At 42.1% G+C, this 16682-nt stretch overlaps 1 protein-coding gene and 1 long non-coding RNA gene across 6 annotated transcripts in view; one reads left to right on the top strand and one right to left on the bottom strand.

Moving 5' to 3' along the window:
* CPA6 (carboxypeptidase A6) overlaps window positions 1–16682 on the top strand; it is a 309307-nt gene that overhangs the window by 202847 nt on the left and 89778 nt on the right. Inside the window, exon 3 of the mRNA XM_004011724.6 lies at window positions 12406–12530. Within this exon, the coding sequence (XP_004011773.2) occupies window positions 12406–12530 (125 nt within the window). The remainder of the gene's footprint in view (window positions 1–12405; window positions 12531–16682) is intronic.
* The window catches only part of LOC114116371 (uncharacterized), a 183933-nt gene that overhangs the window by 80008 nt on the left and 87243 nt on the right, over window positions 1–16682 (bottom strand). The window lies entirely within an intron of this gene.

Raw genomic sequence — 16682 nt, 5'->3', positions numbered from 1 at the left:
GCCTCCACATCTCTGTGTATATCCTTTTCTGCTGCCAAACAAATGACTTTTCCTCTAAAACTGGTGCCAGACACAAGCTTTCTCCAAGAGTCACTGAAAAAGAGTAGCTGATTAAGGACTACTAAGGGTTTCTTGATGTACAAAGTAAACAGAGAAAATTTCAGAGTCTTCAAAACTATAGTTAAATCTGGTGTTGTCATTAACACCCACTTGAAACAGCAGTCCTCACACGGGACTTTCATAAAGCATGGTCCTCAGAACAACTATTTCAGAATTGCCTAGTGCACTTGTTAAAAAGTCAGATTCTCTTGGAACCCTTGAAATTAGGATTTCTGGTGGTCAGTCCCAAGAGTTCATTTTCAAGTCTTTCATTTCTTCATTTCCAGTCTTTCATTGTCAAGCTATCCATGAGGCTAATAAGTCTGATACTCTCTAAAGTCTCAAAGGCAGTAATATAATGGTCTCTTGCCAGACAGTGCAAAGGGACAAAGTAGGCAATAGTTGTTTAACAATGTATTTTTCAAAGCATGTACTACTTAAGAATCTGATACATCTTTTTGACAAGCTCTGGATAAGGTGAAGGCATTACAAGAAAAGATGTAGGCTAATGAGGAGAGTGAAAAAGTTGGCTTAAAGCTCAACATTCAGAAAATGATATCATGGCATCTGGTCCCATCACTTCATGGCAAATAGATGGGGAAACAGTGGAAACAGTGTCAGACTTTATTTTGGGGGGCTCCAAAATCACTGCAGATGGTGATTGCAGCCATGAAATTAAAAGATGCTTACTCTTTGGAAGGAAAGTTATGACCAACCTAGGTAGCATATTCAAAAGCAGACATTACTTCCCCAAGAAAGGTCCTTCTAGTCAAGGCTATGGTTTTTCCAGTGGTCATGTATGGATGTGAGAGTTTGACTGGGAAGGAAGCTGAGTGCCAAAGAACTGATGCTTTTGAACTGTGATGTTGAAGAAGACTCTTCAGAGTCCCTTGGACTGCAAGGAGATTCAACCAGTCCATCCTAAAGGAGATCAGCCCTGGGTGTTCACTGGAAGGACTGATGCTAAAGCTGAAACTCCAGTACTTTGGCCACCTCATGCGAAGAGTTGACTCATTGGAAAAGACTCTGATGCTGGGAGGGATTGAGGGCAGGAGGAGAAGGGGACGACAGAGGATGAGATGGCTGGATGGCATCACTGACTCAATGGACATGAGTTTGGGTAAACTCCGGGAGTTGGTAATGGACCGGGAGGCCTGGTGTGCTGCAATTCATGGGGTTGCAAAGAGTCGGACACGACTGAGCGACTGAACTGAACTGAACTGAATGCTGCCTGATACTGTTAGGGAATATTAGGAATGTTAGGGAAGACATGATCTTCAATGATCTATTCCCTGACAGGGCATTCAGGTCTTATGTTCAAGTCTTTAATCCATTTTGAGTTGACTTTCATGTATAAGATAGTGGTCAAGTTCATTCTTTTGCATGTGGTTGTCCAGTTTTCCAGTACCATTTGTTTGAAGAGACTGTCCTTTTCCCATGGCATATTTTTGGCTACTCTATAGTAAATTAATTGACCATATATGCATAGGTTTATTGCAAGGCTCTCTTCTGTTTCATTAATCTATGTCTGTTTTATGCCAATTTCATACTGTTTTATTATTATCTCTTTATAATATAGTTTGAAATCAGAAAGTGTGATACTTTCAGCTTTGTTCTTTCTCAGGATTGCTTTGAAGTGTTTTGTGGTTCCATACAAATTTTAGAGCCAGTGGCATGTACAAATTCAACTCTAGGAGCCAGCTGCAGGTGCCTCTGTAGTGTGTGCACATGCATGCCTATAATCAATAATGTCTAACTCCTGGTGATCCCATGAACTGTAGCCTTCCAGGCTCCTCTGTCTCTGGGACTTCCCAGGAGAGGGTACTGGAGTGGGTTGCCACTTCCTTCTCCAGGGAATCTTCCCAACCCAGGGTTGGAATCCATGTCTCCTGCACTGGCAGGCAAATTATTTACCATCTAAGCCACAAGGGAAGGCAAAGGCCCAACCTGTGTGGTGGTGGGAGCTCAATGCAGATATACGTGTAGTAACAGGGGCCAAAGCAGGGTTAACAGTGAACTTTCTGGCAACGGTAGGAGCCCTGGGGGTTGGTGTGACCTCCCGTCACTACACCATCTCCCCCAGGTATGTATACTACAGTGAGGCTGGTGGCAGGGCTGGGCCAGGCAGGTGTGCAGCTGGAGAGGTTAACTCCAGATGAGCATCGTGGTGCAGGCCAGTGACAGAAGACAGGGCCTGACCTGCGCCCACAAGCAGCCACAGGGTTTTGCTTGTTGCTGTCAGCATGCTCTCCTGTGGCTGTCCCATCTCCTTCAAGGTGTGCACTCTGCAGTCTGGTATTGGGCCTCAGTTCAGTCACATGCACGTGCCCAGCTGGAGGTGCAGCCCCAAGTACATGCACAGTGGTGGGGGTCAGGCACAGGAGTTAAAGCAGGTCAAATGCATGGACTTGCACCACCACAGGGGCCCGAGCTGGCTGCTGGTGCAGCTGGAGGTGTACTAGGCTCTGCCGGTGTTGGAAGGGGCAGTGGGGCAAGGGGAGCAGGAGGGACTCAGCTGGCATTAGTATGTATGAATACCTATGGGGCAAAAGCCAGTGACATCTGCAGGAGGCCTGTGGCAGCTGTGTTGGCCATTGGTTCCTTCTTCAGTGGTAAATGCAGCTCAGTTTCTCTTTAAAGGGTCTCAGACGGTAAAGAGGAGGAGAACTCTGTCTTGCTGGGATGTTCCCTCTTGATACTGAGCAGTGCTGGTGTTTGGCTGGGATGATGCAGGCAAATTGAAGCTGACTTTCTTGTCTTCTTGTGCAGTTATTCCCATTTTGTTGTTGTTCCACAGTGTTGCTGAAACTTCTTAAGTAGACTCCAGAGCTCACTCAGAGCTGTTTTTATTTATGGATATCTGGCTAATTGTTTATTTTTGTTGGAAGATGGAGTCTGGGGTCTCCTATGTCACCATTTTGGTGACATCACCTAAACCTACTTTTCTAATAACCCGCTTTTTCACTTAATGCTATTTTATGGAGATATTTCAAGGCCCATCAAATACACATTTTTAAATTTGTTATTGGAATATATTGGAGAAGGAAATGGCAACCCACTCCAGTACTCTTGCCTGGAGAATCCCATGGAGGGAGGAGCCTGGTAGGCTACAGTCCATGGGGTCGCAAAGAGTCAGATACGACTGAGCGACTTCACTTTCACTTTCATTGCAATATATAGCTTTACAATGTTGTTAGTTTTTGCTGTAAAACAAAGTGAATCAGTTATCCATATACATATACTCCTCCCTTTTCTAGATTTCTTTCTCACTTAGGTTACCATAGAGCTTTGAGTAGAGTTCCCTGTGCTCTACAGTAGGGTCTCATAGTTTATCTATACTAGTGCACATATGTTAATCCCAACTCCCAGTTCATCCCACCCCCACTTCCATCCTTGGTATCCATATGTTTGTTCCCTACATGTGTCTCTATTTCTGCTTTGCAGATAAGTGCATCTGTACTATTTTTCTAGATTCCACATATATGTGATATTATATTTTTGTTTTTCTCTTTCTGACATACTTCACTCTATGACAGTCTCTAGGTCCATCCATGTTTCTGCAAATGGCACTATTTTATTCCTTTTCATGGCTGAGTAATATTCCATTATGTGTGTGTGCATATATATGTATATACACCACATCTTCTTCATCCATTCTTCTGCTGATGGACATTTAGGTTGCTTCCATGTCCTGGCATTCGTAAATAGTGCTGCAGTGAACATCGGGGTGCATGTATCTATTTGAATTATGTTTTTCTCTGAGAATGTGCCCAGGAGTGGGATTGCTGAGTCATGTGGTAGTTCTGTGGTTAGTTTTCTTGAGGAACCTCCATACTGTTCTCCACAATGACTGTACGAATTTACATTCCCACCAACAATGTGGGGAAGGGTTCCCTTTTCTCCACATCCTCTCCAGCATTTATTGTTTGGAGATTTTTTGATGATGGTCATTCTGACTGGTGTGAGGTTATCTCACACCAATGAGATACCTCATTGTAATTCTGATTTGTATTTCTGTGATAATTAGACACGTTGAGCATCTTTTCATGTATTTGTTGGCATGTGTATGTCTTCTTTGGAGAAGTGTCTGTTTAGGTCTTCCATCCATTTTTTTCATTGGTTTGTTCGGTTTTTTGTTATTGAGCTACATGAGCTATTTATATATTTTGGAGATTAATCCCTTAGTCAATTGCTTTGTTTTCAAGTATTTTCTCCCATTCCGAGGCTTGTCTTTTGGTCTTTAATTAGGTCCCATTTGTTTGTTTTTATTTTCATTTCTCTAGGAGGTGGGTCAAAAAAGATCTTGCTGGGATTTACGTCAGAGTGTTCTATGTTTTCCTCTAAGAGTTTTATAGTGTCTGGCCTTAGATTAATGTACGTGTATATATTTACTTTGATATTGCATCCCTAAATGCTGCTGATCACTGAATTTTCATGGTTTACCTGTGTTGACTCCCTTGCCTTCTCTATACACAGTGATTTGTAAATAATGACAGTCTTATTTCTTCCCTTCTAGCTCTTAGCCTTTTTTTTTCTTTATTCTTCTGCTGTCCGTGACCATCAGTATGAGAATCTGTGGAACTGGCATTAATGTACACTTACTTTGTTTCTGAGTTTAAAATGAATGCTTCTAATGCTACTCCTGTATGCAAATACCTGCCGAATATTTTTGGTAGATAGTATTTAATAGGCTAAGGAAGTATACTTTTTAGTATTAATTTCTATATATATTTTATAATTAATAGACATAGAACTTTGAAAAGTTAACTTTCTGAGTGTATTGATATGATCATATAGTTTCTTTAATATGTTACTATTGATATAATGAAATACACTAAAGATAAACTAATTGCATTCAGTCATGACATTAATACCTTTTCTACAGTTTGCTCACTTACATTTCTAGGGTTGGTACCTATAAGTAAAATTGGCTTATCACTCTTTTTCTCAGGCTATGACTGTCTCATCACTATTAACAACACTTGAACCTTCATTCTCTTGCTGTTAAGCAATTGTGCTAACAAGTTTTCTATTTTAAATATGTTTCAAAGACCAACTTTGGTTTTGGTGAGCCTCACCCTTAATTTTTTTTTTTCCCCTCTCACTAATGTATCCTCTTTTTTTCTAATGCCCTGTATTCTATTCTTTTGTAGTTTATACTATTGTTCTTTAAGTTTTGATTTAGACATAAGACTCATCAATTTCTCATCTTTATTCTTCTGCAACAGGATCATTTAAGGTTATAAATTTCTTAGAAATGTCCTATTTAGTTTTGATTTGGTTGCAACTTTACTACAGTGTCTTTCTTAACCCACAAGTTATTTAAAGTCTGTTTTCTCAATTTCTAAATGTAGATATATTTTGTCACTGATTTCTAAATTTAATTACACTGTAATCAGAGAACATTTGTTTGACATGAATTCTCTGACATTTGTTGAAACTTATTTTGTAGCCTGGTATTGAGTTAATTTTCATAAAAATTCTAAGTGTGCTTGGGAAGCAAGTCTGATCTTTTGGTTACTGAGATATAAGATTTTTAATTTAAAATCCCTATGATATCCATTTTGCGATACATATTTTGATGCTGTTTAATTGAATGCATTCAGATTAGTAGCATTTATGTCTTCCCAGTAAACTGAGAATTTTATTAGTATGTATGGATGTACATATGTACATACATATGTATAAAGATATTTTTATATTTCTGCATTATATATAGTGATATGTATATATATTAATATATTATCCCCTAAAAATGGTTTTGCCCTAAATGTGTTGCTATTAATATAGTTATACTAGCTTTTTTCATTTAGTATTTGTATGGTATATATCTTTTCCATTCTTTCATTTTCATTGTTTCTATTTTACGTCTTTTATAACCAGTACTTAGGAGAATACTTATTATTCAATATTCAGGCTCTTTTAAGCTGGAGAATGTAATCCTTTTTAATTAACTATATTTACTGACATGTTATCTTATTTTTTTCTTGAAACTATTTTTTCCTGATGTTTTTTCTGTGTTTTTCTGCCTTGCAGACATTGTACTTCCCTCAGAACTCCTTTACCTATCTCCTGTTTGTCTGAAATATTTCATCTATATGGAATTGATAACCCCATCAAAGTATCTTTCATTTCCTTTCCTTCTCAGGAACTTCCTCTAGCCAGTCTTTTAGACCCTATGAAGATCTCGAGTTGAGCATTCTAGCTAGGAGTTGGATATGTTGGCTTTTACTTATAGTAGATACCTTGATCATGTGTTCTATATTTTTCTCATGAACTCTTCTTCAGCAAAGTTTCAGATGAAATAATTCTGCATGGCCTGGCTTGAGGATACATCTTTATCTGGAGAGGTCTTGCATTTATTACTACAAAGTGCCTCCTTATCAAATCTTACTGGTGTGTAGTTGTTAATTCCTACTCTTTAACTGAGGCTATTGCCCTTTGAAGGGCTAGTTTTACACTAGAAGCTTGGTTCCAACTCTGAACTTTGGACCCCAGATCTCAGCCTGATTCCCCATGTGGTTGTGACAGATTCCCGCAATTCTGATACCATCACAGCTCACATGCACACAGCTCTAAATGGCATTTTCTTCTTTATTTTAGGCTCCTGGGAATTTCGCTTTACATTTGAGGGAGCTCCACTCTACTTTAGAAGGAATGGTAGCTATATTTTATTCAGCTTTTTCTAGCTATATTGCAGCAGAAGAGTGTTAAGGTTTTCTAGATCTCTGTATTGCTGGAAAAGTAAATCCCATGGCGAGTTGGTCATTAGTGTGAAAGTGTTAGTTGCCCAGTTGTGTCAACTCTTTGCAACCCCATGGACTGTAGCCTGCCAGGCTCCTCTGTCCATGGAATTCTCTAGGCAAGAATACTTTCAGTTCAGTTGCTCAGTCATATCCAACTCTTTGCAACCCATGGACTGCAGCATGCCAGGCTTCCCTGTCCATCACCAACTCCTGGAGCTTGCTCAAACTCATGTCCATCGAGTTGGTGATGCCATCCAACCATCTCATCTTCTGTCATCCCCTTCTCTTCCTGCCTTCAATCTTTCCCAGCATTAGGGTCTTTTCAAATGAGTTAGTTCTTTGCATCAGGTGGCCAAAGTATTGGAGTTTCAGCTTTAGCATCAGTCCTTCCAATGAATATTTAGGACTGATCTCCTTTAGGATGAACTGGTTGGATCTCCTTGCTATCCAAGGGACTCTCAAGAGTCTTCTCCAACATCACAGTTCAAAAGCATCAATTCTTCGGTGCTCAGCTTTCTTTAGGATCCAACTCTCACATCTATACATGACTACTGGAAAAACCATAACTTTGACTAGATGGACCTTTGTTAGCAAAGTAATGTCTCTGCTTTTTAATATTCTGTCTAGGTTGGTCATAACTTTTCTTCCAATACTTTAGTGGGTAGCCACTTCCTTCTCCAGAGGGTTTTCCCATCCCAAGGTTGAACCCAAGTCTCCTAGCATTGGGGACAGGGTCATTAGCATACACTGTCTAAAAACTTAGGATCTTGTCTTTATTCCTCTAATCTGTCTTTATGCTCTTAATTCACCAGATGTTGGGCATATGATTTATTTTCCTGTATTTTCTCTATTTTCCATCTTTTTACCATTTTGCTCTACATTCTGGGAAGTTTTCTCAACTTTTTTCTAAGATTCTATTGCATTATAAGTTTCTGCTCTTTTTAATTCTCTAGTTGTTCCTTTTTTAAAGCATTTGCTCTCAGGGCTATGGCCCTGCCTCAGCTCACTGGGCTGCTTACATGGTGGGCAGGTGAGCACCCTGCACTGCTAAGCTAGAGAGAAGACTATAAGATGAAGTCTGCTAGCAGCCATGTCCTCATGGCACCATGGGGTCCTCCAAAGGCCTGCCGCCAGTATCTGCGTCCCCAGGGAGAATCCCCATTACACTGGCCTTCAAAGCCAGACATTCTGGGAGCTCAGTTTCCTTTGCAGGAGCCCAAAGTGAGGCTCAGATCCCTTGCTCCTTGGGAAGAACTCCTGCAGTTGTGATTATCCTTCTGCTTGTGGGTCACCTACCCAGGGGTGTGGTCTTGACTATACTGCATCTCCATCCATTCTACTGTCTCACTGTCGCTCCTCCTTGTACCTTTCATTGTGGAAGCTCTTTCCTGCATCTCCTATTGTTTTCATTGATAGCTGCCCTATAAATTGTTGTAATTTTGCTGTGCCCTTGTGTAAAGCAGGGTCTCTACTCCACCATGTTGGCCACCCAGGTACTTTTCAGGTAACAATAACAACAACAAATAGTTAAGGGTTTTCAAGCTGTCACTATGACAGGCCCTCTGCTATGTATTTTGCTTCTATTATTCCAGTTGATGTTACCAAAAATAAAAGCCTGCGAGTAGGTTTTAAAATTACCTTCACAGTCTAGATGAGGAAACTAAGACTCAGAAATGTTAAGTGAAAGTGAAAGCCGCTCAATTGTGTCCAACTCTTTGCAACCCCATGGACTATACAGTCTATGGAATTCTCCAGGCCAGAATACTGGAGTGGATAGCCTTTCCTTCTCCAGGGAATCTTTCCAACCCAGGGATTGAACCCAGATCTCTTCCATTGCAAGTGGATTCTTTACCAGCTGAGTCACAAGGGAATCCTGGAGTGGGTAGTCTTTCCCTTCTCCAGCGGATCTTGCCAACCTAGGAATCGAACTGGGGTCTCCTACATTGCAGGCAGATTCTTTACCAACTGAGCTATGAGGGAAGCCCCCAGAAATGTTAAAACCTCATCCAAAGTCACACAGTCCATGCTGCCAGAGCTAGCATTCCAGCCTAGAGTCATTGGATTCCCAAGTCCATGCTGTGAACTTTTACATTAAACTTCTTCCACCTCTTAAACAGATCTGTCTGTGACTGGTGGTCATAGAAGGAAAGGAATGCATGGGAACACCCACCCAGTTCCAAGGTGAGAGATTCTGCAGAGGAGCATCCTTTCCTGGAATATTAGTTGGCCTTGGCAGTAAAGACCTGAGGCAGCTGGTCTGCAAACAGCCTTAGGCCATCCTGACCAGGCTGCTGATTCTATGTTGTGGTCACTATCAAGGGTCACCCAGCTTTTCTGCTCAGAGGCGGTTCATCACTTCATCCAGATGGGATCAAGCCCTAAGGAAATAACTGATGGTAACCTGCCCACAGTGAACTGATTTGAACTTAAAAATACCTGCATATAGAATTCATAGGGCAAAAAGCCCCTAATGGGAAAGACCAGGATGTGAAAGCCACCAAGCAGACCCTCTTGAACACTAAGGCAGGAAACTGGAAGTTGTTTCTAGTTCTGGGATATTTGCAGGAAATCCTGGAGTTACTTACCCAGTCAGTAAATGCTGGGTACTGGAATTTTTTTTTTCTTTCAATATTTATTTTTTTTTCCAAACAATGCGCAGTGCTTTTACTTTTTTTTTAGTTTTTTATTTTTTAAATTTTAAAATCTTTAATTCTTACATGCCTTCCCAAACATGAACCCCCCTCCCACCTCCCTCCCCATAACATCTCTCTGGGTCATCCCCATGCACCAGCCCCAAGCATGCTGCATCCTGCGTCAGACATAGACTGGCGATTCAATTCTTACATGATAGTATACGTGTTAGAATGCCTGGGTACTGGAATTAAGCACATTCTATAATGCCATTTGGTAGCCCTGCATCCTTGGGAAAGGACTTTGCCTCTCTGAACCTGAGTCGTCTTGTTCATGAAAGGTACAATTAACTCATTTCCCAAGGTCTTATAGAAAAGATTAGAACTATCTATAAAGTGGGTGGCACTTTACAAATCTCATGTGAGTATTAACAGGAGTATTACTATAACTTAGACATAGGAGTCTCCTGTATCTTAGTGTAGGCGTCAGCCTGCCACCCAAGACTGAAATATCCATGTTACTCACCCAAGTACCCTTTCCCTAAAACATTACCAGAGAAAAATCTGGTAACTGATTTTAGTTTACTAATACCAAAACAAAATACACTTTCTGATTTTTGCAGATTCTTTCTTTGTTGGTTTGTTTTAGACCAACTGCTTTCTGGTGACATTTCCTAGGAAGGCTTCTCCAGGTCAGGCAGTAGGGGACGTTTCTTCCATGGAATTTTCCTATGGAGAAGCTACACTCTTCTGTGGAATGAGGATTCTTATTTTAGCATATGCCCCAGAAAACAGCACTCACAGACTCATCACCAGAGTGGTTATTCAGATATTTCAGGTTCCTGTGGCTCTCCACCCTCCAAATGCAGCACTGTTTCCTCATCTCCACAGGTATTAGGTGATACACCTTAATAGCAAGATCTGTCTCTGTAATGGGTTTAGAGGCAAAGATGATTAAAGGATTAGAAAGTCTTAACATAAAGAAAAGTGGAAGACAGAAAGGTACTTTGTCTCACAAAAGCAAGAAACCAGTCATTCCCCACTGAAGAATAGAACAAGAAAAAAAAAAAAAGTGTGCTTCAGTGTAAGGGATTAAGAAAATGTCTGAAAACCTGGTTAAATGTGGATAGGAGTTAAATTAGGATAGCGTCGACTCTCATCTTTGGGAAACATAAAAGATGTGGTTTAGATGCATCAATTGGGGACAATCTGGTCCAGGCCTGGACATATCCTTGCCCAAGGGCTGGCAGATGGATCAAATGACCTCTTAGCATCCCTCCCAGCTCCACACTTCTGTCGTCCTATGCTTGTTGGACTAGCACGTTAGCTGTGTTAGACTTGCCCTTTCAAGTTAGTGGAGGAGTCAGCTCCCTGAAAGAAAACAGGTAAACTCTTTTTGTCCCCAACATAAATGCCTCTGTTTCAGGGGGCTTCCCTGGTAGCTCAGATGGTAAAAAAAAAAAAAAAACATCTGCCTGCAATGCAGGAGACCTGGGTTCAATCCCTGGGTCGGGAAGATCCCCTAGAGAAGAAAATAGCAACCTGCTTTAGTATTCTTGCCTGGAGAATTTCATGGATGGAGGAGCCTGGTGGGCTACAGTCCATGGGGTCACAAAGACACAACTGAGGGTTGCATGATCCTGCAACAGATCGAGACCAGAAACACAGGAAGAAGGAGTCCCGAACAGAAGACATGGACATGACCTGTAAGCACAAACTGTGCCTTACTGAAAGTGCAGCTCTTGGCTTGTATAGAATTGAGGCTGTCCTCCATCCCAGCTGAGTTCAATTCATTCTTTCAGTGAATGTGCAGCTCCTACTCGGAGAAGGCAATGGCACCCCACTCCAGTACTCTTGCCTGGAAAATCCCATAGACGGAGGAGTCTGGTGGGCTGCAGTCCATGAGGTTGCTAAGAGTCGGACACGACTGAGCGACTTCACTTTCGCTTTTCACTTTCATGCATTGGAGAAGGAAATGGCAACCCACTCCAGTGTTCTTGCCTGGAGAATCCCAGGGATGGGGGAGCCTGTGGGCTGCCGTCTATGGGGTCGCACAGAGTCAGACACAACTGAAGTGACTTAGCAGCAGCAGCAGCTCCTACTAGGCATGGAGCACTAGACAGTGTACCACAGAGTCTACTGTAAGCCAAGCAGTGATCTTTTGCTTTCCTGCAAAACTCTGAATGAGTGATGAACATGTAGTCAATTACCCTGCAGGGTCCGCACTTATGCAGCAAATAATGACTGAGTTGCTAAGGTGCACAAGGCACCATGCCAGGCACTTGGAATGGGTTGGTAACTAAATGGACAAATCCGTTGCCCTCATGGAGCTTACATTCTGGGAAGAGGCACACATGATGAAAGATACACGAGATTCTCTAAGAACTGCGACAAGGAGCCCTGCCCTGGCTAACAAGTACCCCCCCTACCACTCCTGAGAAAGGGATGTTTCTATTGGCATGTGAAAGCTGAGTATGAATCGGTGAACAAGCTTGCATCATGGGAGGAGGCAGTATCAAGAGGGCGCTCCATTTAACGATACCAAATGTTGTCAAGGGACCACAATCTGCTTTATAGTAGGATGAAGGGTCATCTATGTATTCCTCTTTCTTGCTATTATACAAATATTAGTGCAGTAAATAAGCTTAAACAATATCAAAGTCATACTTAAAACTAGTTTTATCTTATGACTAATAGATTGATCATAATTTACAAGTAAAAAATACCAGGCTCCATATGGATGTGATATCATTTGGACACTAAATTCAGAATCAACTGAGAGTTTGACCCTGATGAGGAAAGCCTTGAGTCTAATTCTAAAAAGGCTTTGGTATTGCTGTAAGCCAACAAGATGATGTGTTTGACACTGTGACATGGATCTTTCCCCACCGACATTGACTGTGAATTATAGGTTGGTTCCTGCACTACAGGTGGACCTGTGGCAGCCCGGCAGTGTCTCCCAGATATCACAGGGAACAGTCACCGACATCCACGTTCCCCACAATGGCTCCCGAGCCCTGTTGACCTTCCTGCAGGAAGCCAACATCCAGTACAAGTAAGCATGCCATTTCATTGCTTAATTCATTTATACCCAATTGAACTGAATGGCAGCTGTATTTAGGTTATGTCGTAAGTGCCAACAATAGTGTTTCAGGTTCTGTTTTTCATGGTGAGGAAGGCAACATGGATATGGCACACTTCTATTTGCTAGTCATGAGCTTCTTTCTTAGCGTTACGATGCAGGGGGAGCAACCACACTTCTCTATCATTCACCTAAGTAATCAGTGTACACATGGGAGGGCTTTACTGTGTGAGGAGAGGAGAGTAGTTTACCCATGCCTAGAAGGTGGATGTGGAGATGGGCAGACAAAAGCCAGACTCTGCAGGTGCTGCATCGGTTGGAAAAAGGATGAGACTTGGGACCTTGAAGGCAGAGGGGAAAATGCAAGCAAAGGCGAGAAGCAACACAGTATCTGTGCAGGGAACTAGTGCAGGTCAGGGAGTAGGAAGAAAAGGTGCCTGAGAAGTAGGGTGAGGGGCCAGGTTGTGGGAAGCTGTGGTTCAGAGTTAGGAACTCAGACCTTATCTTATGGGTGATGCTGCACAGTCATAGGATGTAAGCAAGGGAGCCACATGTAACTGGGTGGTGGGGTAGGAGGAGACTACAGCAGCAATCCAGGTGAGAGAATGAGGACCCTGAGTCAGGACCAGAGTGGTGGGATCAAAAGAGAATTCCAAGAAATATTTCAGAAGCAAAACTACCTGGACTCTGCATTTGTTGGGATGTAGATGGAAGAGGAAGAACTCTTGGGTGATTCCAAGTCTTCTGTCTTTGGTGACCAAGTGGATAGAGTTGAATACTTTGAGATTTTTTTACAGTATTAGTTAAGCAGTGAATGTGAAACAGCTGGAAGATAGTCCCAATCGTCAAATAAGAAACAAAATCTTTTGAGATAAGGGATGTCAGTGGTACCCAGTGCCACAGTGATCTCCTGCAAGAAGACTGATCAGTTACCTTCGAATTTGGCAATGGAAGTTGCACTGGTAACCCTAATGGAAGGATTCGAGTGTCAGGGGCAGAAGACAGAGAAGTGAACAGGAGGTGAGAACACAGCAGCAGAGCAGACTATTCTGTGACTCTTAGAAGTTACAATAGGGAGAGGGCAGAGGTGAGGAAGATGCTAGTTCAGCGACTGCCTGAGATTTGGAGTGTGGGTAGAGGGGGCAACTGTGGCCTGAAAGTGCTGTGACCAGCAGGGAAGGAGGCAATTGATGATGAAAGACAATGCACAGATGAGGGAGTAGTTTTAAATGGTAGGAAAAGTACTTTATCCTATAAGACCAAAGAGGTACATGCGGGTCTAGTTAAGATTGTAGAGAAGAGAGCCAACAGGTGAAAGAGATAGTAGTAGTCGTAGCAGTAGCGCTAATGGCTCAGTCACGTCTGACTGTGGTGACCCCATGGACTGTGCTAAACTGGCTCCTCTGTCCACGGAATTCTCCAGGCAAGAATACTGCAGGGGTAGCCATTTCCTTCTTCAGAGGATCTTCCTCTCTCAAGGATCGAATCCAGGACTCTTGCTTTGCAGGTGGATTCTTTCCATTTGAGTCACCAGGGAAACAGGGCAAGAGATCATAACTCATAGCCCAGTTTTCTGGATGAACTGAGAAGCAAAATGTATCTACTTAGAATACAGAAATAGGTGTAGGAACCAATAAAAGTGGTTGTTGCAGAGAAGAAATGTTGTAGCACTGATACAGAGCTGATGTTTTGTTGGTTAGAACCACAGAAAGCTCAAGATGACAAGGAAGTTAAGGTTTCTAGTGAGATGCTAGCTCAAGTATTCACCTGCGGGGTCTAATCTGGATAGTTTAGATTAGAGGAGGATCTAGGAAGAATGATGGGACATTGGGGTGCATGTTATTTTTTTTAATTTCTTCAGATATATGACCAGGAATGGGATTACTGGACATATGGTAACTATTAGTTTTTTAAGGATCCTCCATACTGTTCTCCATAGCGAAATTACATATACACAGCACACAGTACTATAAATAAACTAGATGACTAATTAACTAAATAAACTAGGGGGCTGCCCTGATGACTCAGTGGTAAAGAATCCACCTACCAGTACAGGGGATGCAGGTTCAATCCCTGGGTCAGGAAGATCCCATGGAAAAGGAAATGGCAGTCCACTCCAGTATTCTTGCCTGGGAAATCTCATGGACAGAGGAGCCTGGAGGGCTACAGTCCATGGGGTCAAAAAAGTGTTGGACATGACTTAGCGATTAAACAACAACAACAAAGGACCTAGCTGTATAGCACAGGGCACTGTACTCAGTACTCTGTAATGACCTATATGGGAAAAGAATCTAAAAAGTGGATATATATTTAACTGATTCACTTTGCTGTACAGCAGAAATCAACAACTTTGTAAAGCAACTATATTCCAATAAAAATCAGGGCATTAAGATATTTACAGCGAAAACAGGTTTAGTGTGACTGAGGGCAACAAGTTGGAAGGAAACACGTTTTGATAAAGTGTAGGCTGCTGGACATTAAGAGTTCTGGAGTAGAATACTTGTGGCTGGTGACAGGATTATAGGGGTAGCAATGAAGGAGATGGCTGAAGTGGAATGGAGATCGTTGAGGCTGATGCAGTCAAGAGAGAGTGAGGTTAATCACCATAAAACCATCTCAGAAATCTTGAATTTCCTTGGCTGATGGCAAGATTAGAGGTGGGGAAAGAGAATGCGTTCCTAAGACAAGAAGTAGCAGGGAGGAGCCAGGACTTAGAGGTAAGCAACCAGGAATGGCACAATGCTGAAGGGAGGATGAGCTTTTCCTGGAAGTTAGAAGGTTAACGGAGCAGTACCAATGGTACCCAGGAGGATGCTGACAAAGTAGGAGGAGAGAAAGTCGCCAAAGAGTCTGTGTCCTTGAAAGAGTCCAGTTTCTGCTGGTGCAAGAATATAAGGAGTTCTCTAAAGAGACTGGAGAATGTAGGAATTTTATTTACAATCAAAGAGAATTCCAGAGGGCACAAAAGCAAAGGATGGGGGGAAGAGATGGAGAGAAAGTGCAAAATCTGGGGGGAGAAATGCAGGCTAGTGAATGAGAGAGATGGGAAGGAGTGACTTACTCTTGGTTTGGAACCCTATGATTTTGGTCACAATTGTAAATGACTAACCAGGTGCTGCTAGTGGTAAAGAACCTGCCTGCCAGTGCAGGAGACGCAAAAGATGCAGGTTAGATCTCTGGGTCAGGAAGATCACCTGGAGAAGGAAATGGCAACCCACTCCAGTATTCTTGCCTGGAAAATCCCATGGACAGAGGAGCCCGGCCGGCTACAGTCCACAAGGTCGCAGAGACCCCGACACAACTGGGCACACACAACCTCTCAAATACTCCAACTTTTAAGCTAGTGATTTTACTGCCAGAACTGGCACAAAGATCCCTGGTGAGGCCCAGGAAGGGTTTATGGGTCTCTCAGTCAAGGGAGAGAGCTCTAGTCTCTGCGAAAGGATGGGACAGAGGGTTCAATGGGGCAGTAACATCATTCCCTGGCCCCAGAGATATTTGGCTCTCAAAGTGACAAGCACAGCTTTATGAAACTACTGATGGGCTTTTTGCAGAAAGGTATTTCATCTGTACCTCCATAACAGGGCAGAGTCACAGCTGTGCATAAAACCATTGTTCATATTGAACATATTTTAGTCATTGCTGTAGCTCCAAAGGCAGGCTTTGATTCTCTGAATGCCTAGCAGGCAAGAGCTTATTTCTATAGGTCCTCAATAAAAAACTCAAATGCCTCATTAATTATTATTTGGAAGAAAAGAATATACCAGTTATTTTAACGAATTTCTATTTGCATTCAACATAGGTCATGTGGAACTGCTACAGAATAAAATATCACCCTTTATACCACAGAGAATAGAGTTTTTAAAAAATGAGAGTTTTAAACCAGTGGTCTCCTCCTGGAGAGCAATCATTTAGAATTATTCATTTTGTTGGCATGAAGATAATAATATGTAAGTCAATTAAATTCCCCAGGGCTGGTAGGTAGAGATCATTCTAATTGAGTTATATTATTATAGCCTGGGATATTTTCCAAAGGTTATAATTTACTCTGTACAACTATACATAATGTATAGATATACTTATCTTTATAGCAGAGATAATGTGGCCTCATGTGTCTGGCCCCTA

Source organism: Ovis aries, chromosome 9 (assembly GCF_016772045.2).
Source record: "Ovis aries strain OAR_USU_Benz2616 breed Rambouillet chromosome 9, ARS-UI_Ramb_v3.0, whole genome shotgun sequence".
Lineage (NCBI taxonomy): Eukaryota > Metazoa > Chordata > Mammalia > Artiodactyla > Bovidae > Ovis > Ovis aries.
The sequence above is the reverse complement of the archived record's forward strand: the minus strand, read 5'-3'. Positions and strand labels throughout refer to the sequence as shown.